The 21,180-nt window shown below is 53.7% G+C and overlaps 8 protein-coding genes across 8 annotated transcripts; 4 read left to right on the top strand and 4 right to left on the bottom strand.

Moving 5' to 3' along the window:
* Positions 1-26: 26 nt before the first annotated feature.
* EV422DRAFT_548801 (uncharacterized protein) lies at positions 27-3,933 on the bottom strand. The gene is made up of 13 exons (XM_053071684.1): positions 3,689-3,933; positions 3,526-3,616; positions 2,733-3,460; positions 2,538-2,647; positions 2,262-2,454; positions 2,002-2,188; positions 1,707-1,899; positions 1,559-1,639; positions 1,388-1,496; positions 1,161-1,311; positions 866-1,100; positions 394-782; positions 27-306 (listed from the first exon to the last, which is right to left on the bottom strand). Exons 1-12 carry the CDS (start codon positions 3,709-3,711, stop codon positions 490-492), a joined length of 2,394 nt encoding a protein of 797 aa, XP_052920596.1. The 5' UTR covers positions 3,712-3,933; the 3' UTR covers positions 27-306; positions 394-489.
* EV422DRAFT_581996 (uncharacterized protein) lies at positions 3,825-6,155 on the top strand (the record flags this gene model as incomplete). Its single annotated transcript, XM_053073395.1, has 7 exons — positions 3,825-3,897; positions 4,114-4,406; positions 4,438-4,621; positions 4,751-5,485; positions 5,563-5,714; positions 5,764-5,936; positions 5,993-6,155. 7 exons carry the CDS (start codon positions 3,825-3,827, stop codon positions 6,081-6,083), a joined length of 1,701 nt encoding a protein of 566 aa, XP_052920597.1. The 3' UTR covers positions 6,084-6,155.
* Positions 6,156-6,361: 206 nt separating this feature from the next.
* Positions 6,362-6,691, bottom strand: EV422DRAFT_572614 (uncharacterized protein; the record flags this gene model as incomplete). Its single annotated transcript, XM_053073148.1, has 1 exon — positions 6,362-6,691. One exon carries the CDS (start codon positions 6,689-6,691, stop codon positions 6,362-6,364), a length of 330 nt encoding a protein of 109 aa, XP_052920598.1.
* A 224-nt stretch (positions 6,692-6,915) lies between these two features.
* On the top strand, positions 6,916-8,137 carry EV422DRAFT_350158 (inositol phospholipid synthesis and fat-storage-inducing TM-domain-containing protein). The gene is made up of 3 exons (XM_053066545.1): positions 6,916-7,109; positions 7,206-7,456; positions 7,535-8,137. Exons 1-3 carry the CDS (start codon positions 6,963-6,965, stop codon positions 8,037-8,039), a joined length of 903 nt encoding a protein of 300 aa, XP_052920599.1. The 5' UTR covers positions 6,916-6,962; the 3' UTR covers positions 8,040-8,137.
* Positions 8,138-9,285: 1,148 nt separating this feature from the next.
* Positions 9,286-12,921, top strand: EV422DRAFT_350210 (uncharacterized protein). Its single transcript, XM_053066546.1, has 8 exons — positions 9,286-9,710; positions 9,772-10,097; positions 10,167-10,398; positions 10,460-11,127; positions 11,192-11,315; positions 11,376-11,663; positions 11,738-12,786; positions 12,864-12,921. Exons 1-8 carry the CDS (start codon positions 9,432-9,434, stop codon positions 12,871-12,873), a joined length of 2,976 nt encoding a protein of 991 aa, XP_052920600.1. The 5' UTR covers positions 9,286-9,431; the 3' UTR covers positions 12,874-12,921.
* Positions 12,922-14,921: 2,000 nt separating this feature from the next.
* EV422DRAFT_572617 (uncharacterized protein) lies at positions 14,922-16,283 on the bottom strand (the record flags this gene model as incomplete). Its single annotated transcript, XM_053073149.1, has 1 exon — positions 14,922-16,283. The coding sequence occupies one exon, from the start codon at positions 16,281-16,283 to the stop codon at positions 14,922-14,924; it is 1,362 nt and encodes a 453-aa protein (XP_052920601.1).
* A 302-nt stretch (positions 16,284-16,585) lies between these two features.
* EV422DRAFT_548812 (uncharacterized protein) lies at positions 16,586-19,857 on the top strand. The gene is made up of 7 exons (XM_053071685.1): positions 16,586-16,773; positions 16,860-17,402; positions 17,469-18,337; positions 18,401-18,576; positions 18,662-18,806; positions 18,876-19,056; positions 19,137-19,857. The coding sequence occupies exons 1-7, from the start codon at positions 16,732-16,734 to the stop codon at positions 19,530-19,532; spliced, it is 2,352 nt and encodes a 783-aa protein (XP_052920602.1). The 5' UTR covers positions 16,586-16,731; the 3' UTR covers positions 19,533-19,857.
* Positions 19,858-20,010: 153 nt separating this feature from the next.
* EV422DRAFT_502236 (uncharacterized protein) lies at positions 20,011-20,972 on the bottom strand (the record flags this gene model as incomplete). The annotated part of the gene is made up of 4 exons (XM_053068251.1): positions 20,011-20,309; positions 20,380-20,544; positions 20,613-20,768; positions 20,849-20,972. The coding sequence occupies 4 exons, from the start codon at positions 20,970-20,972 to the stop codon at positions 20,011-20,013; spliced, it is 744 nt and encodes a 247-aa protein (XP_052920603.1).
* Between the last annotated feature and the right edge of the window lie 208 nt (positions 20,973-21,180).

The following is a 21,180-nucleotide window of genomic DNA, read 5'->3' on the forward strand; positions in this document are numbered from 1 at the left end:
GCAACAAAAATGGACCCGCTCTTAGAGGGCGCTCATGCCACACATCCATGGATTGCGCGTGACGATGATATATGATTGTACTATCTTTCCGGAGCCACCACATGAACAAAACTGTGATGGGTGTGCCAAAAAATGGGTATGAACATGGGAATACAGGCGTGTGTGTCCAATCGATGAAATGCGGGGTGATTTATGCGAGACAGACAAAAGACAGAGCGTGAGACGTGACGGGGGTGTTGGGTTCTATTCGGGGAGGAGGGAACTGACGTCTTCTTGGAAATCGTCGTCGTCGAAGCGGTTTCTGTTCTGTGGGTGTGCCAGGGAAGGGGTGTATCAGAGTGAGCGTGAGTGATGTTTTACCAGGGATGGGGGCATGCGGGCAATAGTACTTACGGCAGTTTGTGGTCGTCGGACCTTCACATTCGGATCTATCGCACACCCAACAGGAAGTCATAAACAACCCAAGATCTTCCCACCATCCAACCGCACTCATACACAAATCTGCTGCTCACCAACTTTCTCCACAGGCGGCATAACAATTGACACCCGCTTCTTCCCCGCGCTCCGCTCGCCATCCTCATCTCTTAATCCACTGACGCGGCCCTCCGGCGTACCCAGCCCTCGTAAACTGCTCTCTTTCGCTCGCGGGGTTGAGGGCGCGGTTGTTTCGGAAGAGACGGAGGAGCGTTCCTTGGCGCGCTCGGTGCGCGCGAGCTTGTCGGCGTATTCGGCCACTTCTTTCATACCGAGGTCGGTGCAGATGCGGACGAGGAAGCGGAGGCCTGTGTGGGGGGGTGTGTGATTTGAGTATAAGAAACAAACCCATTGAAAAACCATCACGTCCCCCCTTCGCGGGTATACTCACACTCAACATTGTCCGGAAATTTCTCATGTATCCGCTTATACGTCTCAAAGCTCTGCTGATAACTCCCCACTCTTCGATAACAGCTCGCAATCATCAGCTGCCACCGCACCTGCTGCGGTTGAATCGTCGCGGCGCGTTCAAAGAACTGCACCGCTTGCTCGTACACTTCGCATTCGACGTAGTAGGCGCCTAGCCAGGCGAGGACATCCATATTCGAGGGGAAGTAGCGGTAGGACTAATGTGTGGGGGTGAGTGGGTGGTTGTGAGGGGATGGGGTGCGGTAGGGGGAACGTACCTCGGAGTAGTATTGGAATGCCTGCGATTTGTCCCCGTCTCGTACGAACATGTCGCCCAGCCTGGCGAGGACGCCCGGGTCGGTGGGGACGACTGAGATGAGGATGTTGAACCATTCCATGGCTTGTTGGAGGTTGCCTTGCTTGTCGTGTCTAAGGATCAGTCATTCGTTGAGTAGTTGCTGCTGTCATCAGGAAGATTTTCTGCGCGGCAGGCTAGCCCACATACATGTCCGCGATTTGGAAAATGACCTCAGCGCTATTCCGCAGGATGGCATATAGCTTTTCAAACCATTGCAGAGCCTCGAGATGCAGTCCCAGCTGCTTGTTCACGAGGCCTGTTGGATTTCGTACCAATCAGTGGTGCTGGAACTGTCAACAAAGTAAGCCTCATACGCACCAAGGTTGTACATTGCCTCCGTACAGACAGCATCCACATTGATCGCTTGTTGGTAATGTTCCTTGGCCTTCTCGTAATTGCCTGCCAAACACATATGTCATCACAACGCACTCCCCCACAAACTCCGTACTCCACGACACGATCATACCCTTAACGAAATAGCAATTCCCGCGATTCGTCTGCGCCTTCGCGTTGTAGCGGTCATTCCCGATCGCGAGATCTGAATACCGTTCTGCCTGCTTGTAGTCGCCGTCGAGGAAGTAGAGGAAGGAGAGGTTTGTGGCGGCTGTGCCAAGCATTTTTTGGTCGGTTTTTTCGAAGGCTTTTAATGTATCTACCGCCTGCGTGGTTCATAATTTGAAATGTGCGTCAGTCCGAGAATGATGAAAATAGAGGCTCGAATTCACAGCAGAACGACCGGAAACCCGTCACAAAGAACGCACCTTTCCAAAATCCTTCGCCTTCAAATACTGGATAGCTTTGGCAATCTCGATATCGCTCGCAATAGCGGCGTTTGGCGATAATTTTACCGTCTCCACAATCCAGTCGTACCCGGCCGCAAAATCGGCCTCGATGCTCGGCGCGACTAGTTTCGCTGCCAGTACAATGCATCGTTCGCCTGCTTGCTGCCTATTCGCCCGGATAACCCAAAATTCAACATCTGCCGTCTTTGACCAACGTGAATGATAAACGCAGCTCATACCGTTCCCGCGCTATGGCTCTCAGCTCGTCTTCATTGAAGACCTCATGGTCCTCAATGGGTCCTTCGGTGGAGCCCGCACCGAAATCCTCGTTTTGTTCCACTGCTACGGGCCGTATTGAGACTAGCCGTTGTAGCCAGCGTTTCATTCGGTCTCGATCCCCGAGGGCAAAGTAGCAGAGGATTAGGTTGAAGCCTGTTATGTACACGGTTTCAGTACGACGACGTTTTTGTGGGGCGCCGATGTGTGATGTCCTCAACGGGCGGTGACGCTCATACCTGCGTGGTGATCTGGGCTTCCTTCCATGATTGCCTCGAACGACGTGATGGCGTCCTGAAACTGGCCCATCTTCACAAAGGCGTTTCCAATGTTGCGCATGATTTTCAGCCTGAAACCATCAAGTTGCTCGAGTTTCAGTCCTCGCATTTGCCATATCGGTGCGTGCCACCCAGTGTGCACTTTCCGCCACTAACCGTATCTCCTTGTTTGCATTCGATATTTGGTCCAACGCCATGCGATACATCTTCACCGCCTGGGAGTATTTCCCTTGCTCAAAGTAAATGTTCCCCATATTGACTCGTAACCGCCCGGACTGGTTGAATAGTTTGTTTTTCACAATCACGCCGTACGTGTTCAAAGCCTCTTGGTACAACTGGTTCATCTGGTACTGAGTGGCGAGGTTGAACAGCACGCAATACGTCAAGTCCAGGTTCATCTGGTCCGCCAGTTCCAACTGTTCTCGTTGCCGGCACAGCTGCCGTTCCTTCTTGCCCGCCTCCTTCGCCTTTTCTAATGCCGACCGCAGATTCCCACTCGCGGCGACGACAGCCGATTCCTCCACCAGCTGGTTTACTTTCCGTTCCAGGTTCCGAATCTGCTCCTCCGGCGTTTCTTCCAACTTGTGATAGCCCCCACCACCACTGCTCGATCCACCTGCTGCGTCCCGCGCAGCTTGATTGAAAGGGTCGAACGCTTGCCCCGCCGTCATCCCCATTCGCCCGCGACTGGAGTAACCCGCGGCGCGCACGGACGTCATGGGCCGTGCTGCGTCTGATGCGTCTCCGCCTATCCTCATGCTTGTGCCTAGTCGTGCGGACGTTCCTGGTGGCCCCCGGTTTTGGAAGCCGAAACTTGATGTTACTCCGACTCGTCCTGCCGAGGTCCATGTGCTGTTGGATCCGCCGTAGCCGCCTGTGTTTGACTATAAAGAGCTCGCGGTCAGAATGAGGGGCGCACAAGGCTGTCCGGTTCATTGCTACCACGTACTGTCTTTTCGAAGGAATAAAGGTCATCATCCTCGACGGATGATGAAGGTGCTAATGTAGCAGTAGATGAAGCTCCTACGCCGAATGGTGGCCTAGATATGAAACGAGATCATGTATGAGCGTTTTTGAAAGGATCCATGGATCTTTCGAAATTCGACGCATGCCTTGGTGGCCTTGTTGCAAACATATTGATGTGTGGAGGAAAGCGCTGCTGGTGAGGTGGATGGGATGCGGTCGGAGTTTGCTCCGTGAATGTTGAGTTTGTCGGAAAGGTGAAGTTGACGAGACGTAGGAACGATTATGCTGGCAGATGAAGAGGAAGGTGTAATGTTCTCTGTTTTCTGTTATTCCAGCTGGATGGGTATCGCTGCCCGTCCGTCTGCCCGCCGATGTCGATTTTGACATTCCCTCCCATCTCTTTTCTTGCAAAGCGGAGATCAATTTTCGGCGGTCGCGTAGCCTTACCGACGGGTCGGTTCCGCGTACTTATTACGTAATCATTCAAAGTGAAGGTTTTCGCCGCTCTGTTTCTTTCAGAGAGTGAACCGGCACTTCGAGCCACTGTCTTCATACGACCTGATCTGTCCAGACGTCCACTGGATCGCCACTGTCTTCGAGCGATCTGGACGAGCTGCACCGCTTGTGCGCAGAAGGCAGCCCGCAGTCTATGCGAACAAATGCAAGGCGTGCGGCAATCGCGCTAGGCCTGGTGCACGACCCATCGCCGTACACAGCCAATGCAACACTCGAAACCGCTACGCTATCGATAGCGTGCAACAGTGTGGTGCAGATGCCCAACCACTCGCGCAATGCAGACTACATGCTCATGAAGACCGAAGCACGCGGCTACAGCTGATGCTCGATCTGGTGACTCGTTTGTCCGTATGCGCCTCACAAGACACGGTACCCGCAGCCGGGCTTACACGGATCTCTTCGGCTAGACTCGAGGTCGTTCGGGACCCAACTCGAGGCCTACATGGCGGCTGTCGGGCGCACGCAGGGCGAGGATGCAATGTCACCTGAGCAGCGTACCACCAAGGACGCTCGGGAAGCCGCGAGCCGTATGCACGTATCCGCATCTCGTATAGCATTCGGCTGTCAGTGAACGAAGCAGGCGGCCGCTCATTGAGAGTAGGCTGTGCGTTGTGGTGTGGTATATCTTGTCCAGTAGGTTGCTGGCTTACCCAACATATCGTACGGTAGAACACATTCCTTCGTGAACCCAGACTACAAGGGAAACTCAACCGTTAGCACGGTAGAAATCGAGCCAGACATGGAAGCCCGCCCGCAACGACGCAAACGAGAAGCTCCTCATGCCATTGTTCACAGCATGGCGCTCGAACTTCAGCATACCCACACCAGTGACACCACCATGCCCAACCAGACCTGTTCGATGAATAACTACGTGCAACTTACGGCAGACGAGTTTTCTGTGACGGCCACCGTCAGCTCAGAGATGATTGCTCGAGCCAATTCCCGCTTTGTTGCGTTGACATACATCCGGGAACGGTTAACCAACTATCCCCTTCTCACGTCAGGAAAATGTGGATCCGTAACCCCGCAGATAGCCTCCCTACTTCACGAGTCGAATGCGGCACAGACTTCTTCAAGCGACATTGATTGTGACCGGGCGGGTTGGGAACCTCTAGTCCTGCTGCTGCAGACTCAACCGTCAGCGCAAAATTCAGACGGGGAGACACCTGTCTTGAGGAAGATCATGGAGAACCATGCACTTGGGTTCTGCGACATGGTCAGCAACAGAGTTCTGATAGGGGCATTTTGGAAGCGAAACCAGGTCCCGGGAACTCTGCAGCCAACGCATGGAGAAACATCAAACACCATCCAACACCTTCTCTCCGCCAAGCGTCCTCATATCTACGCACTCTCCCTACGCCGCCGCAAGTTTGGTGTCCTCTGTTTTGACAACGACGATAATGAGAATACAACCCGGACGCCGATGTGTGAGCAGCTCGCAGCACTGCCGACTAAACGGAGCATCCGATTCACATCTACATCAATCATACCTATCTTTTCAAAGGCGAAGCGAAACGTCTACCGCATGCACGTCGATTGGTGCGCCGCACACGACATGTTCCCGCTTTCGGTGGCCTTTCTCTCGCAATCGTCGCAACTTTCTCAATTCAATCACCTCTCGCAAACTTCTCAGGCACTCGCGTGCACAACCGTAGAGTCCGTTGCCTGCACGCTCAACCCATAGCTTCCACATATGATACGCCAGGCTGGTGGCACATCCAACCGATGCAGATCACATCAACGGCCTCACAATCGTAGAGTAGGATTCTACGCCAATTTGCTAGAGGATGTGGTGGGGAATATGGATATGGATCTGGACAACGAGCCGGCTCAAATGATGATTGACTCAACATCACACCTCAATCACTTCCGTGGGAGGTGCGACCAGTCAGCGTAGCTTCCGTGCACCTAGTCTTGGATCAACCGGCTGACAGGCTCATAGAAGCCTTGTCCATCAAAAGAAAAGCAACAGAGAAGCAAACGGGGGGAGCAAAGTTCCGGAAGTTTATCAGAGCAAGGAAATGATGGCAAACTCCGCTTGTATGCCGAGAAGCGTGTGCGAATGCGAACCGTAGAGCAGGATCCGTAGATAGTCACATTGTATGTACAATACATGCTCTCACGGCATGTATTTGTGGATTCATATTTCAATATACGAACATTCACCCAAAAACACGAACACATGAGGTTTAACCCTGATATTGTGCCACCACTTCGAGCGGTCTATACTAACCCCCAACCTAAGTGAACCCCGACTAGACTCGGTGGACTCCGACGTTTCGCATGCAATCATTATTCCTCCCTTATGCCGTCTTCTCCCGGTTGCCTTCTTTCCTATGACCTTCGTCACCCTCATCGCCCTCGTATGATTCCTGTTCTTCCTCAAAGCTGTAGGCTTCCTGTTCTTCCTCAAAAAACCTGTCGTCGTTGTCGCTGCGTTGTTGTCGTTGGAACATTTTCCCCTCGTCGCTCATGCTGTCATCATTTTCTGCACAGATATCGTACTGGTCGCCGTAATCTAGCTCTGGGGTAAACTCAGGGTCAAACTCATCCGGGGTTGCTTCCTGTGTGCAGGTATCCATATTCTTATCGACCATAATCTGTTCCTGATGCGCTTTCTGTTCCACTTTCATCGTGCGGGTTGTTTTTGGACTGGACAGAAGTTGCTTCGTGATGTGCAAAGAGGAGTTGCGTTCTCGCTTCGGACGGCGAAGATGGAGGCGGCCGTCTTGTGAGTGCCCGGCTTCACGCGGAAGTGGGTCGAGTATGATACAAGATCTTTGGCACGGGTACTCCTACTCCTACTTCCGCTCACGACGAAGAGAACCACACCACCCCCCCCCCCCCCCCCCCCCCCCCCCTCCCAACTACACTACACTCTCTCTCAGCACCCACCAAAGCGACATGCAAAAGTATCAACGGAACCTCGCCCTCGTATACCCCCTCACCGTCGCCATAGGCTCCGCTGTTCATACCACCATCCAAGTCCCGTATACCATCTTTGCCAACAGAAGGAACCCCCTAAACACTGTCTTTGCAAAGAGGGGATGGGTACGTGACCATGACGAGCGGCGGGTTTCAAATTTCCTAGAGAGGGCTGGAAGAATACATTTCTGACTCACATTCACTTTCTTCCCCATCGTGCAGTTCTGGACAGGCACAACGTTATTTTTGTTCCTGCTACTTTCATCCACGGATCGAAAAAGGGCACCCATCATCCGCTGGGCACTCGCTACACTGTACTGGGTCATTTTCGCGCAATGGGCGTTTGGACACTCGGTGTTTGATCGTGTTTTGACCATGAGTGGAACTTGCTCGATCGAGGAACATGGACATCCCGCTATTTGTAGGAAGAATGGTGGCGAGTGGCTTGGGTTCGATGTTTCCGGGCACTGCTTGTGAGTTGGGATTTTTTTCGCTTGGAGGATGCGTGCATCCACGAACCCCCTACTCACATTCTCGCTCTCTCCCTATAGCCTCCTGATCCACATGTCACTCTTCATCTTTGAAGAACTCCAAATCCTCATCGCTCCATCGGCATCGACATCCACGACATCATCCCAACAAAAGCCCACCCCCGACGCCGTAGATTACTCAACCGACACCTCCGTCTCCTCCACCGACGGCGCCACCCTCCCCTCCATCCCCGTCACCCCCTCCACCACCCCCCTCACAACCCTCCGATCGCGCCTCCCCCACCCCACATCAACCGCCATCCTCTCCTCGATCCTCATCTTTCTGCTGATGCTCTGGTACTGCATGTTGATCGCCACGTCGCTGTATTTCCACTCGTGGCAGGAAAAGGTGACGGGCACAGTTGCGGGGATGGCGTATTGGGTGGTCATGTATGTCATGGTGTGGCCAAAGTGGTTTCCGGGGATGGCGCCGGGGTTGCCCAAGGGAAAGGAGATTTATGGGGGGAGCGGGATTGGAGGTGGGAAGAAAAGGGCCGCGGCAATGAGGGGGGTTAAGCGGCAGTGAGGGATGAGCACAGGGACGTAGTGGATCGTAGAATTTAGGATGATAGGACGTAATGGGGCGTTTTTCCCCGCTGCGTAGACGGACCCGAAGGGTGGGAGCGCTGGAGAAGGGATTCGTCTGTATCTAATGGCATAAAGGTACTTTCTCCGTAGCAATCCCGTCCTCCGTGTGTATGTTAGATACTCCCATGATGTACTCATTGCAACCCTTCCGTTGACAATAACACGATGCCCGAAACGTCCAGAAAGCGGGCTAAGACAACAATAATCGCGGGGCCTGACATCAGACAACACGGCGTAACCTGCTTCATCCTCGAGAAACCCCCCATTCCATTGGTATTAGAAGGGGAAAGAAAACGGTCCTGCATGTACGGCATTTTTGAGCATGCCATGTCTGGGGCATTTGGGAATCCCACTCTCCCACTCTCAGGCCATCCACCCTCTACAGTCCAGTCTAGCATTTCCAACTTCTTCAACGTGACCACATCGAACTGCAAAAGACGCTCAGAAACCCAGACCCAAGTCCACGATACATGGCTGGACGCTATTTCCGGTTGGGTGTAGGCCTGTGGGACCCCCCCGAGGCCCATGGCTTGGGTTCTGGGCTTGGAGGACCGGGGGTGAATTGCCGCCGGGGGACGTGGGGGCCGTCATGTCCCAATTTCCGTCGTTCCCTGCGGAATGTACTGTACAGTGTACATCAATAACGTTCCAAAACTCATTGTGCCCCTGCAGACCCTCAGAAGCAGCTCAGCAGCCACAGATCCTCTATGGACTGTGTACAAAGGGCTCCCGGAGAACATTTCGATCCGCGCGTGCCGAGTCGCCGTCCCATGTAGCTTTTCGATCGAACACAGGCTTGACGATGCGAAGGAAGCATCCCGCTGCTATCCTACATCCTGCTGTTCGAGAGGGAGGGCACGAGCCCGCAGCTGCCCAACGTTTGTCATATCATCAAAGTTAATTTATGGTGACCATGAAAAATGTGGTATATGTACTAGCCTACCAGCCCGAGTCGCCTCACAGATGAGCAAGGAAAAGAAGGAAATGCCGCGCGTAAACGTCCAAAAACACGGAGGACAGAGAGGACAGACAAAGGAATAAGGTTCTGGCGGAGCGCTCGCGCCAACTCCGCTCATCTAACCAGTCGGTCCAGGCTTCCAGGAACTGCAAAGCCCATAGATCCGGGAGACAAAAACACGGACGTCGGGGCTCGGGACAAAGTTTGTCAAACATGCTCAGCCGCTCTTAAGTCCGACAGTGAAAGAAATGAAACCGAGCTGGCTTGCTATAAGAGCAGCGCAAGAGTTCTGCATGCAGACCGCGATCCCGCACTAATAGTCTCAATGCCGGCTAGTGCAAGCCGTCTGATCCGTAGCCGGACTCTTTCGAGATGCGTTCCAACCCTCAAAGCCCGTTCAACCGCGGGGACGGTGCGATAAAATCGTCCAATGGAACTCCCGAGTTCGTCCAACGGGTGAAGGAAGCCCTCTTCGGCATCCTGTTCGTCATCCACAAGAATGATCATGCCGAGCGGTTCTGGCCGATTGTGGAAGTGATTATCGATCATCTGCAAGATTTGGCCTTTCCGATCAGTACCTTCTTTCCGTGGCAGGATGAGATTGGGTGGTTCGTGCGTGCATTGGAACTGGTCTCCGCCCCGGAACACTATGTAAGACAGTAGACATTTCAGCTCCACATTTCAGGGTTTCATTCTCGTTGCTGCATCACAGGCTAGTCAAACGGGCGGGATTTTTGAAGTCCTTATCTGCAGCCTGGGCGTGACGCTCCTGAACACCTTGTGGGTTGGCTACTCGTTCTCGACGAATAACTTCCAGTTCATCTGGCCCTTGAAGACGCTGCGGGTCTTGCTCACTCTGTTCGCCAACGTGCTGTATGTCCCGAGTGTAACCGTGCTGTTGATCGCCGTCACCAATTGTGAAGAACATTCAACCCAAACATCGGAGGCGTTGGTACTGGATGCGGCCACAAAATGCTGGACCGGTGGCAGACTGTTTGCCAGTCTCGCAACCGCTGCGGTCGCTCTAATCTTCATCTGGTAAAGCCTGCATGTTCGAACGATTCTAGCCCCGTCACAAAAAACACCATACTGATCTGCTCTTTACAGCCTGGCTTTCACTGTGACGGCCACCTTCTTTGAGCCAGATCCCAAAGATCATGATATCACATGTCGTCCACACTCCAGGCTCGATCTGTGGTATGTGATGGCACGTACGATCCTGATCTTGCTGCACTCCGTGCTTCCCATCGCATTCAAGGTGGATAGCGTAACTCCGAAATGGATCATGGCGCTGGCATCTTTGGCAGCCTCTGGCTCGCTTGCTTTCGGATCGATATGGGTGGGTTGACTCGACTTCGGCCACCTTGTTTTCACCAAAACTGACGCTCATCTTTTTGAAGTACATGTCATATTATCATTGGCGATACGCAATGTTCCGGGCGGCGCTGCAATGCAACTTCCTCTGGGCATCCCTCTGCTGCGTGTATACCTTGATCCGACCGCACAGCGATATAGGCATCATATACCTCCTTCAAATCCCGTTGATGATGGCCGTGTGCCTCGTCTGTATCCGCTTCCGCCGAGAACACATCGAAGGCATGGACCTGAAGCACGTCAACCCCATCACCCTGGAGCTGAAAGTCCGATTCCGGTTGATGCGGTCCAACCTCCTCTTCCGCGCAACTCCCACTCACAACATGACGTTGGAAACAACCAGTCCAGGCGATTTAGGCTACACAGGTCCCGATGTCCAAGCAAACACCGCCGAACAAGCGATCCGCGAAAAAGAGCGTCTGGCGATTGAAGAGACCAACGGGATGTTTGTTCACGGTCTTCGTCGGATGGCCGGGTCCTGCTTCGTGCGTCTGTTTGCGGGCCAGTTCCACCTATTGCAGATGGGCAATAAGGCACAGTGCCTGGCTGCGTATGAGAAGGCATCGACTCTAGGCCCGACGCTCGATGAAGCGTTTCTGATATTTAGGCGGAAACGGATGCTGCATGAGCGGTTTGCGGGCGGGGATGTGATTGATTTCATTGCCTTTGAGCAGAATATGCAGCAGGCGAAGAAGTAAGTTTGGAGTGGGGAGACGTCGCAGTGGAGGGAAATGAGTGATACTGACTGGTCGATGCAGATATGAGCGTCGAGCGATGGCCGCGGTGCTGCAATTCTGGGAGGAACTCGCTCGCAAAAAGCCGTCCTTTGAGTCTTTACAAGCGCATGGCGCCACTATCAGCGCGGCTGTGTCTTTGGCGCAGGTATGGGAAAGCGAGAAGAAGACGTATGTCGCCCCATCCTGACATTTGGCACTCCCGCAGAGCCACTACATTGCCCTAATCCGGCTGTCACCCAACTCCTCCTCCGTATTCCGCCTGTTCGGCCACTTCCTCCTCAACATCCTGAATGACAACAAACAAGCTCAAGAAATGTTGGGACACGCCGACAAGCTTGAAGAGGAGAATGCACAAGGAGGACGAGAAGATGCGACCGGGTATGGAGGCGATGAACAATATGAGAACGGTGGCCGTGAGCCAAGCGCTACGGATCCTTTCGCGCCGGATAATGCCTTGATTACCATCTCTGGCGACCCACGGACATTGGGACAGGTGGGTGGGCACGATTCCGCGATGCATGTTGTTTGCTTCTCACGCCTTAGTGAAACCCATGCCTTTGTATGTAGGTCCTGAACGTCAACAATCATGCCTTAAAACTCTTCGGCCTCCGTAAACCCGACGTTCTACACAAAAACATCATCACAATCATCCCATCGCCCTTCGCCGAGATTCACGATCAACTACTGCAGCGCTACCTCGACACGGGCTACGCAAAGGTCATCGACCGGCCGAGACAGGTTCTCGGACTCCACAGCTCCGGCTATATCATGCCTGTATCGTTGCTCGTGAAGCAAGTGATTGGCGAAGGAGGGTCTCAGACCTTCTTAGGCGTGCTGAATCAGGTCCCGCAACGGAGCGACGAGGATTTCATCATCACGGACGAGAAATTGAACATATATCACTTTTCCCGGGGCTGTACTGCACTTTTTCAGAGGATGCCTGAATCTCGGGAGTTGAGGGAGGCGGCTGTCGCTCTGGCTGTCGCTCAGGGTCCTGCTCTTTCGGATTGGATACCGGACGCGACTCTGGAGAAGGCTGCTGAGCTCACCGGTCGAGCACGACTGAAAACCGAGTTGAAGATCAATGATGTAACATTGGATGTGCGATTGTCAGGAAGCGAGGTTCGAGTTCAAAACATTACATGCTACATCTTCAAAATCAACCATTCAGTCATGGAGTCGTTACCGGCGCTTGGGGTCAACGGGCACTTGACCGTTCCGGAGCAAGGAGAAAGGATGGGATGTCCTTTCGCTGCAAGTCGCACTGACCTGGGAGGCGGTGCAATCCCACTTGCATTTTCGGAGCATAGTCTAGCAAACAATGGCGACGGAAGTGCTGGTCAATTGGCGGTAGACCCTCCTCATCATGCGATTAACGGAATGAGGAGACGGCACGGGAGCCCCCGTGAACTCATCAATCGTCCCAAAGCCGGGATAGATGACGACCGACAAAGCACCTCGTCAAGCCGTGGAGGTTCGCGAGGTTTGAAAAATCTGATAGCCGTCAAGAACAATGTGGCGAATCAGCGCCTGCGGTACTTGACGCTGCTCATCATCATTTCGCTGGCAATACTGAGCACTATGGCTGTGGTGGAAAACATTCTATACCGCCAAATGTATGCCACTATGAATCGGAATTTTGCTCACGTTGAATTGCAATCTGAAGCCTGCTATCGGGCTGTTGGCGTCCTAGATGCGGTTAGGACACTTCAGCTGGCGCGGGAATTTGGACATGATGAGGTGGGGTTGTATGAGGTAGATGGCGCGGTGCTGCAGATGCATGAGGATCTTGGATTTTTTCAGTCCGTGGTGATGGATTTTATGGATGACCCGTCGGCTTTAATTGCGGGCACTTCAGAAAGCAGGAACTTGTTAGAGGTCACCAATTCTGCGGTGGCAGCCATCGCCTTCATCCTTGTGGCCGCTGCCAACGACACAACTAGTAGAGAACGGATGGAGAGTCTGTTACAAGATATTGGGCCTACAATGTTGAAAGGGATGAACATCTCCGCGGCCCGGCCAATGCAGAGCGAAAAGCCGTCCGTCGGACAAAACTTTGGAATAGCCTCCATAGGCGTGGCTCTCTACGTGGCGATCTTTGCGTGCTTCATTTGGCCTCTGTTTTGTCTCATCGAAGACAATCGGAAACAATTTTTGCGCATCTTCCTCAGCATCCCGAAGGAGGTGACGAAGGGAATTCATGAGTCGTATCTGCAACGGTTTACGGCCGATGAAGATGAGGATAGTGCGGATTCCGCCGATGATGCTGATATAGGACGGCGGCTCATGCGGGAGAAGCTCATCAACGGAGGGGAGGGTAGCGGAGCATCACAAAGGAAACCCGAAATCTCTCGAAAGCCCTTGGATGGGCGACAAGACGCCGAGACGCATCCCGGCCGCTTCTCGTGGATGGATGTTCGAGACTCCCATTATTTGATTCCCAAAGCACTGGCGGTCTTGGTGGTGGCATTTGCCTTGTTCTACAGCGGGGCTGGGCTGACGCAGGCTTACCTCGACGAAGGCAACACAGTCGGTCGGCAAATCTTTTGGGCTTCGCAAGCAAAAGCTCTCCTCCGACAAATTGACATCCTTGCCCGCGAACAGTACGTTGGTGCTGTTGGGAGCGCAGTTCCGAATGTCACATTTGAGCTCCCCGGACTACCGGAGTCATCTGCTGTCTTCGAGCGCATAAATCGTGGACTCATCTACGGCTCAAGTCAAATGGGTATCCCGTCAATAATAGCCTCCGGAGACGCCGCGTTCAACAATATGCTTCTCGTAGATGCTTGTACAGCTGGTAGTCCCGAAAGTTGTGAGACTTTCGCCGATGGAATACTGGCACACGGATTGCAAAACGCTTTGGAGTGGTATGGGCGGACCGTAAAGAAAGTGGCCCCGCTTGCGTCGCAAGCGTCCAGCTCTCCTGCGGCGTTGTCCGACCTGCTCTCAGTTTCGAAACTGATACGGTCCCTCTCGCAAAACTACCTCCCGCCGTCGTATAACACGGCCATGACGCTTTGGAGAACACCGCTAGATCACAAATCCCAGTGGTTCGCAACATACCACTTGGCTTTCACGATTGCCTTCGTTTGCGGGATGCCTTGGGTATACGGCATTTTCTTCAGACCGCTCGTCAAAGGGCTAGCCGAGGACATAACCCGCACTCACGTCATGCTGTTCATGATTCCCCCTGGTGTTCTGGGCAAAGCTGGAATTGTGCAAGAATGGCTGAATGAAAGCAAGGCCGCCGGCCGACAGCCTTCGTCAGCAGGTGAAGATATCCGAGAAACAGCGGAGATGTCGGAGGATACGTCAATACGGAAAGGCAATAAATCGAACCAGAAGAAGGTGGAAATAACTGACGCTGAGATGGTCTGAAACTCGTTCGAGTCCAGACTTATATATAGGATAGTCAGGGAACATCGACCTTTGGTTTGACAATCGGCACCGACCCATAATATTATGTCCCACATTTTTTCAAAAGCCGACGATTCATTGGTGACTGCCTACATACAATATGACGCGATCCTAATGATACTCCATCTCCATCATCTCCTCCATCTTCATCCGTCTTCATGTCCTCCTCATGTCCTCCTAACCGGCCGAAGGCTGTCCCGAGCGGAGCCAGATCTACACTTTTAAACTCTGCTGATCCAGCGATGGACCCAGGCGAGAGCAAAAAAATATGCCGCGTTACGCGCTCGATTTCACCGGACCGCTCGGGTTCAGGTGTGAGCCGCAAAGGGGGCGATCAGGCAAAGGCGTTCGGGAACATGCTATCCGGATATAGTTCCTCAGTTCGAAATTCTTCCACATGCATGACGCGGAAAGCTTTTCTCACGATCCGATGGATCCGATGTCGATTGCGCATGCTCGCCGAGCGTTTACAAGCTTTGTGGTAAGCCACCCAGTCGACCGCCGCATTGTTGGCGTGTGCCTGTGCCATTACGTCGTTGAACGCCATTGCGCGCCGCTTCTTGTCGCTGACTGTTGGAACCAAGCCCATGGACTGGCATCGCATCCGAAAGTGTAGTTGTGCGGCGGCGCCGTGACTGGTAAAGAACTCATTCCAGCGACGGCTTGTGCATTGAAGCTCCATCAGAGATGCGTCGGCGTCGCGATCATTATCAGGCTGTAGCGTAAATTCCAGAATGCGAAGGATTACATCTATCGGGAGATTTGAGAGTTTGTCGCTTGAGTCAGAGAATGGTGCATCTTGCCGGGAGGAAGGCACGACTTCGTTGTCAAGGGCGCCGACGGCGATAATCGTCAACGTTGGGAAGCGGTCAGGCCTGACGAGAACCCATTCATCTGATGCCTCCATGGGCGGATCGATTTCGCCGTCATAAGGTTCCCATCTCGATGGGTCAAACGTCAACCCATAGTCGATGTCATGAAAAAGCACGCGTTCGTCAAAGTACCGTCCGTCCGCGGGGGAATGCGTGTGCAAATGGTGCCTTCCGAATTGGCAAGCCTGGGACCTACGCAAGCCCGCCAGCTCCCGTTCTTGCTCGACCATCTCAGAGCCTACAACATTTTCAATGCCAAAACCCGAGCTATTGTAGGTCAAGCAACTGCATGTCAAAAGGCTGCCTCCGGTAGGATGTGTGAAGAATTCTCGTGGGTTGTCAACTGGAACACCAGTCCATGCACAAGCGAGGGAGATGCATCCTGGATGAACAGGTACAAGACCACCAGCTCTGGGGTCATACGAGTCGTAAAACCCTTCGGCGTTGCGGAACGGAAGCAAAGGGGCGTCCTCGTCAGAGTCTTCGGCAGCTTCGGGAAAGTTAGGAAGGGTCTCCATTGGCGGACTATCAGAGTGTTCCCAGAATTCAGGCGGCGCCGAACCGTCCAGCACGGAAATGTGATTAACAACGCTTTGTGCATTGAACTTCCCTGGCAGAATATCCGAGACGATCCTGCCTATGGGCGTCTCAAAGTCAGCGAACAGGCCGACAGCCCACTGAAAGCAAATTCCGTCGCCGGCACGGACGACTTTTGTATCTTCCTCCCTGTCCTTCCAGGACCCCCGAGGGCCGTCGGCGTAAATGTTCGCTATGCAGATGCCGCAAAGCGGGCACACACGCAGTCCGTCCCAACCAAGAGGCATGTTGCCGAAAACCGCTGCGAGAAAGGAGAAAGAAGACCTGAAAGGCGGTTGGTGACGGTTATGCGAGTTGATAGATAGCCAACCGCGAGGCTGCCCCAATGCAGTGCCTCGGGGGCGAGAATGGAGGACGGTAGTGCTTAAAGGATCATCGGACGCAATGTCCTTCGCTCCAGAGTCCAGACTACGGTACATTATACAACCCTGCTTACAACCCTAACCCTAACCCTAACCCTGCCCACGCGTGTCCGACTGTCCGGACGCCCTCAGCGACCTTCCCTGTGAGGAACTCATCCGGGGTCAAGGGTTGCTTCTCATCTGCACCACCTGTCTTTTCGCAAAAATAGAGTCGAGAGTGAGCACTATTGTTTACTCTACGACGCACCACGGACGGTTGGGGAAGACACTATCGAACCCGGTCAGACTAGACTTTCTCCCTCCCACCATCACAATGGAATCCAAGAAACGTCCCGCCGACCTAGCCGCCCTGCGCGTAAGTATGTGCGCCCCGTCTCAGAACATGCCTCGAAATGCGCGTTGCAAACTCACACCCGCCATTTGGCGTACATATCCCTGCAGAAACGGCAACTGCAAAAGCGGAAGCTAGATAAAGGCACCGCCGAACCACTGGCACCACCCGCACTATTCAAAATACCATCACAAACGGCGAAAACGAAACTCGTGCCGAAAAGCTTTCTCGTGAAACCGGTCTTCAACTCTAGCATACCCGCCATCGCCGCCGGTGTGCCTGCAGGGGGAGATGTGCCTGTTGGAATGACGCAGCCAGGGGGTGATTTGGAGTTCAAGCTGTTTGGGAAGACGCCCGCTGCTGCTGTTCCAGCGGGCCTGACAGGAAGCGATGATCACCAGCCGCCACCAATATTGCAGCGGAATCAGAGCCAAAACCCGTTTCCGGCTGCGGGAGGTGGGCAGGAGGAGCTGAAGGGGAAGAACCCGTTTAGTTTGTTTGGAAGCATTCCTCTGGAGGATTTGATGGAGGAGAGGGAGGAGGTGGATATGGTGGATGAGGTGCGGTCGGTTGAGTTTACGGCTATTGGGAGTCATGTGTCGCAGGCGCTGAGATCTCATCAGCGACGCGAGGTGTTGGGACCGTTGGCTCCGGTATGTGTGTCAAATCGCGATGGCCTGTGAGTGACACCTCCCCTCCAATCTGATCCTCTCTATTAGTCCTTTGTAAGGTCATACTCATGTCCCGGCGGGCTTCTATCACCACACGTCTCCGTCGCCAAAAAAAGTGGGAGGTCAATAGCGGCGTTCGCGGGAGCTGCCCGACATTACAAAGCAGACAGCGATTTCAGCGAGAGCGGAGACGAGGAGGACGATGGCGATGCATCCGATCGGCAGGGGTACATGTCCGACCAAGACCTCAGCGACACGGAGCGTCGGCCGCCCACCGTGCAACCGAAACTGGAGGCAAAGAAGCCAAAGAAGAAAACTGCAAAGCCACCACCGCTGGAACCGCCGCCGCTCCCATCGCTAGACGCAGCGGCAGAGCTGGACGTGGAGGCAGACCCCAGAACCAACCTAATGGGCCTGTTCGAGGGCAAGAGACAGCAACGAGGCGAAATGACAACAGAAGAATTTTCAGCAATCTCCGGCCTGGCCAAACCGCGCAAAATCATCCCCAAAGCCTCGCGCACCCTTTCCAACATGGGCGACGAAACCACCGAGTCCAAATCGCAGTCCGCAACCGACGGCACTGTCGCCCCACAGGCCGGTGAACTCCCCATCGACTGGACCCTCAAGGAAGGCATGTCCCTTCTATCCCGCCTCCCGTTCACCTCAGCCGCACCGCTCGGTCCCGAAGCAGGCTCAACGTGTCTGTTGAGATTTGCACGACAAAGTGATACCGCCGCGAATGGGGCGATGGCGGCACTGCAGCCGTTGTTGTATCATTGGGCACACCCGTCGGAGAAACCGCCGCCGGCGCATGTGGTGGCGATGGTGAGGGTGTTGTCGAAGAATGCAGATGGGGCGGGGTTCAATGATGCGGAGCATGAGGAGTTTAAGCATTTCAAAGCGGCCGAAGCGGCGTGGTACGTTGTTGGGACTATCCATATACCGGTGTCCTTTCACATCTCTGACGGACTTTTGAGCAGGACGGAATCCTTCACATCCCTCTACACCCTCTTTGACACCTCCCACGTTTCGTATTTCTATTACATCAACTCGCAGTTCTCGGTGCTGTTCCTGGACGACCCGAAGTCGTTTGCGGGGAAGGTGGCGGTGCTGGCATGTGCGAGTTTTGGGTTGCGGAGGGTTTTGGATGATGAGGGTGGGTGATCGCCGACTTTGGAAGTCAAGCCTGTTTGGGGAGGGATGGCACTTGAGCGTTGACCTTACGCTTTTTCTTTTGGTAGGAATCGCGTATGAAATGGTTGCGACGACGGGGAAGAAGAGTGGCCCGCAGCTAGAGAAGACGGCTTCGCAAGAGGCGCCGGGCGCTGGGGACGGAACAGAGGTCAAGCCGCAGAATCCGGGAGACTCGCCGATCAAGGACCGAAGGTAGCGTACCAACAAACACCATACAGGCCATCAGGAAAGCCTCATCATCGCATGGTACATCAATCACAGAGACGTCCCCGACGCGAAAACACAACCAGCAGTCCTCCGCTTCTCCACCCCTACCTCGGTCCAACAACTCTTCCAATACCTCCTAAAGTGGAAAGAACCGCGCATCGAACGCCGCGCGGCGGGGTTTCCATCCCTCTTGGCGCTGACGCCTTTCTTGCATGCTTGTTTGAAGACTGCTCGTGTACGTGTATCGTCTATCTCACCTCTCACACTTGTGATTCGCGCCATTTCTGGTTTTCTGACACCATTTTTTCGATTCAGATTGTCAAAAACGACAAAGTAGGCTACGCCGTCCCCGCCCCCGCCTCCACCGGCAGTACATCCAACACGACCACAACACGCCAAACAGTAGAAACCCTTCACAAACTAGAACTCACGGGCCACATCCTCCCCACCAACGTCAAAGCCATCCTCGAACTCCTACGAAATCAACAGGCGCGGAGTAGTGACAACACCAGTGGGGAGAGCAAACCTGGGTTGCTGCTGGGGCAGTTGGCGACGGTTGAGGGGACTGTGGGGGTTAACTCGGGCGTGGGGTGGGTCGGGGTTGGTGAGGTTGGGATGGAGAAGGGGGAGAGGGCGAGGGTTGCGAGACGGCGGAAGGTGGGGACTGTGAGGACGTTTCAGTTTAAGGGGGAGGTTGTTAAGTGGAAGTGATGGGGTTAGGGTTAGGGTTAGGTTCGGGCCGTGTGTTTTTTTGGAAGCGGGCTGGATGAACGGTGGGGTTCTTTTTTGGGAAGTGAGTATATGGCGGACACAAAGGCGTACGTAGCACATTTGGACGAGTGATACATCCATGGCATTCGAGGCCGCACATCAAGGATATTCTGGGAAATCGAACTCGTTACCGGCTAACCTACGCCAAAGCACCAGTGTTAGAATGCTGGTAGGGTTAGTAACCCTAACCCTAACCCTAACCCAAAACCCAACGAAAAAGCCGCAACCAGTTTCCAAAGTTACTGTATCTACACATTTCTTTTTTCTAACACTGAAGTCATCAGAACGTAACGTAACTAAATATTAATGAGGTAACCGTCCACGGAAGTCAGCAGAGGGTTAACGATCCTCCCGCGTTCCTCTCTGAGCCTTCGCTGGAGCGTGGGCGCTAAGCTTCCTCTAGATCTAGCCTCCCCAATTAGAATGCACTCAATGCAAACTCCTTAAAGTAGACCTTTTGTGTAGTCGGCGTGATCCAGGCGTCGTCATTACCCCCGAAGAACGTCTCGAAATCGATACCCTGGAACCCGATGCTCGGCGCCGGAGTGAAGACCACCTTCGCAAAGTCGATCACCTTCTTTCCGTTGGAGTAGACCTGGACACGGCCATCTTTGTTGGGCTTCTTCCCGCTGAAGGTGTTGAGCGTTATCGTTTGGCTCATGGCTACCCATTGGCCAGGTGTGAAGGAATATGCGCCGCGCCCCATGGAAGCGCCATCTGAATTGGGTCATGTAAAGCGTTTAAGCTGGGAAACACAGGATAAAACCCTTGGACTTGGTGAACTTACACACGGGGTTGCAAAGAGTGACCGGCTTGACTTTGCAGAATCCAGGGTCCTGTAGGCTGCGATCCACGTAGAGATAGATTTCCCCAAGTCCATTGGTGCGGAACATGAAACGCGTAGAGAAGCAGTCGAGGGCGCTGTTCCCACCACTGCAACCATAGTGGCCACCTGGTTTTAAAAAAAAACAATCGTGAGCAGCGGGGCACAATATTGCGGTGCAGGGCAAAGATATTTACCATATAGTCCGGGGAGCTTCCCGCCCTTTACAAAATTAAAACCCGCCGGAAACATGATCTTGTACGAGAAAGTGATAGTGGACGCCTTTGTGACATCAATGGGCTGGGCATAAAACCCTGTGCCTCCCACTTTGCTGCCTGCTGGATTCCTGGTGCCTATATTCAATCGGATGCCCGGCGTTATTCCTGACAACCTAGGCAGATATACTCACGCTTGCATACAGAGGAAAACTTACCAGCTGGGTATGTGATTTGCAACACCTTCCCTTTAGCACCGGCCGGATCCGGCACCACTGCCCGGTTCTGACTCCCGTACGAGTCCTTTGCCAGGTTCCAATCTGACTCCCACCCATTTGCCATAGCGCCAGACGTCCAGGACTGCGCTCCACGGGTATGGAATCGACTGTCGCGCTTGTACGGAGGGTCGACTTCTCGATTTGCATCTGTAGTGTTGGGAACGAGCGGCTCTGCGGGAATTATGATTGGAACAGTTCCTACGTCCGCGATGTTCACCGTGGAGCCCGGCTCGGCAATTACGACCGTTTCGGTATTGGCGATGTTTTCGGTG

Source organism: Fimicolochytrium jonesii (genome assembly GCF_025526975.1).
Source record: "Fimicolochytrium jonesii strain JEL569 chromosome Unknown EV422scaffold_49, whole genome shotgun sequence".
NCBI lineage: Eukaryota > Fungi > Chytridiomycota > Chytridiomycetes > Spizellomycetales > Powellomycetaceae > Fimicolochytrium > Fimicolochytrium jonesii.

Coding starts and splice junctions, on each gene's coding strand:
- EV422DRAFT_548812 (XM_053071685.1), top strand. CDS start 16,732: ATGGAATCCAAGAAACGTCCCGCCGACCTAGCCGCCCTGCGC. Junction 17,403..17,468: donor TGTTGGGACCGTTGGCTCCG/GTATGTGTGTCA, acceptor CCTCTCTATTAG/TCCTTTGTAAGGTCATACTC. Junction 18,338..18,400: donor AAAGCGGCCGAAGCGGCGTG/GTACGTTGTTGG, acceptor ACTTTTGAGCAG/GACGGAATCCTTCACATCCC.
- EV422DRAFT_548801 (XM_053071684.1), bottom strand. CDS start 3,711: ATGTTTGCAACAAGGCCACCAAG. Junction 1,640..1,706: donor GAATTGCTATTTCGTTAAGG/GTATGATCGTGT, acceptor TGTGTTTGGCAG/GCAATTACGAGAAGGCCAAG. Junction 1,101..1,160: donor CATTCCAATACTACTCCGAG/GTACGTTCCCCC, acceptor CCCACACATTAG/TCCTACCGCTACTTCCCCTC.
- EV422DRAFT_350158 (XM_053066545.1), top strand. CDS start 6,963: ATGCAAAAGTATCAACGGAACCTCGCCCTCGTATACCCCCTCACCGTC. Junction 7,110..7,205: donor TCTTTGCAAAGAGGGGATGG/GTACGTGACCAT, acceptor CCCATCGTGCAG/TTCTGGACAGGCACAACGTT. Junction 7,457..7,534: donor GATGTTTCCGGGCACTGCTT/GTGAGTTGGGAT, acceptor CTCTCCCTATAG/CCTCCTGATCCACATGTCAC.
- EV422DRAFT_350210 (XM_053066546.1), top strand. CDS start 9,432: ATGCGTTCCAACCCTCAAAGCCCGTTCAACCGCGGGGACGGTGCGATA. Junction 10,098..10,166: donor GTCGCTCTAATCTTCATCTG/GTAAAGCCTGCA, acceptor TGCTCTTTACAG/CCTGGCTTTCACTGTGACGG. Junction 11,664..11,737: donor ACCCACGGACATTGGGACAG/GTGGGTGGGCAC, acceptor CTTTGTATGTAG/GTCCTGAACGTCAACAATCA.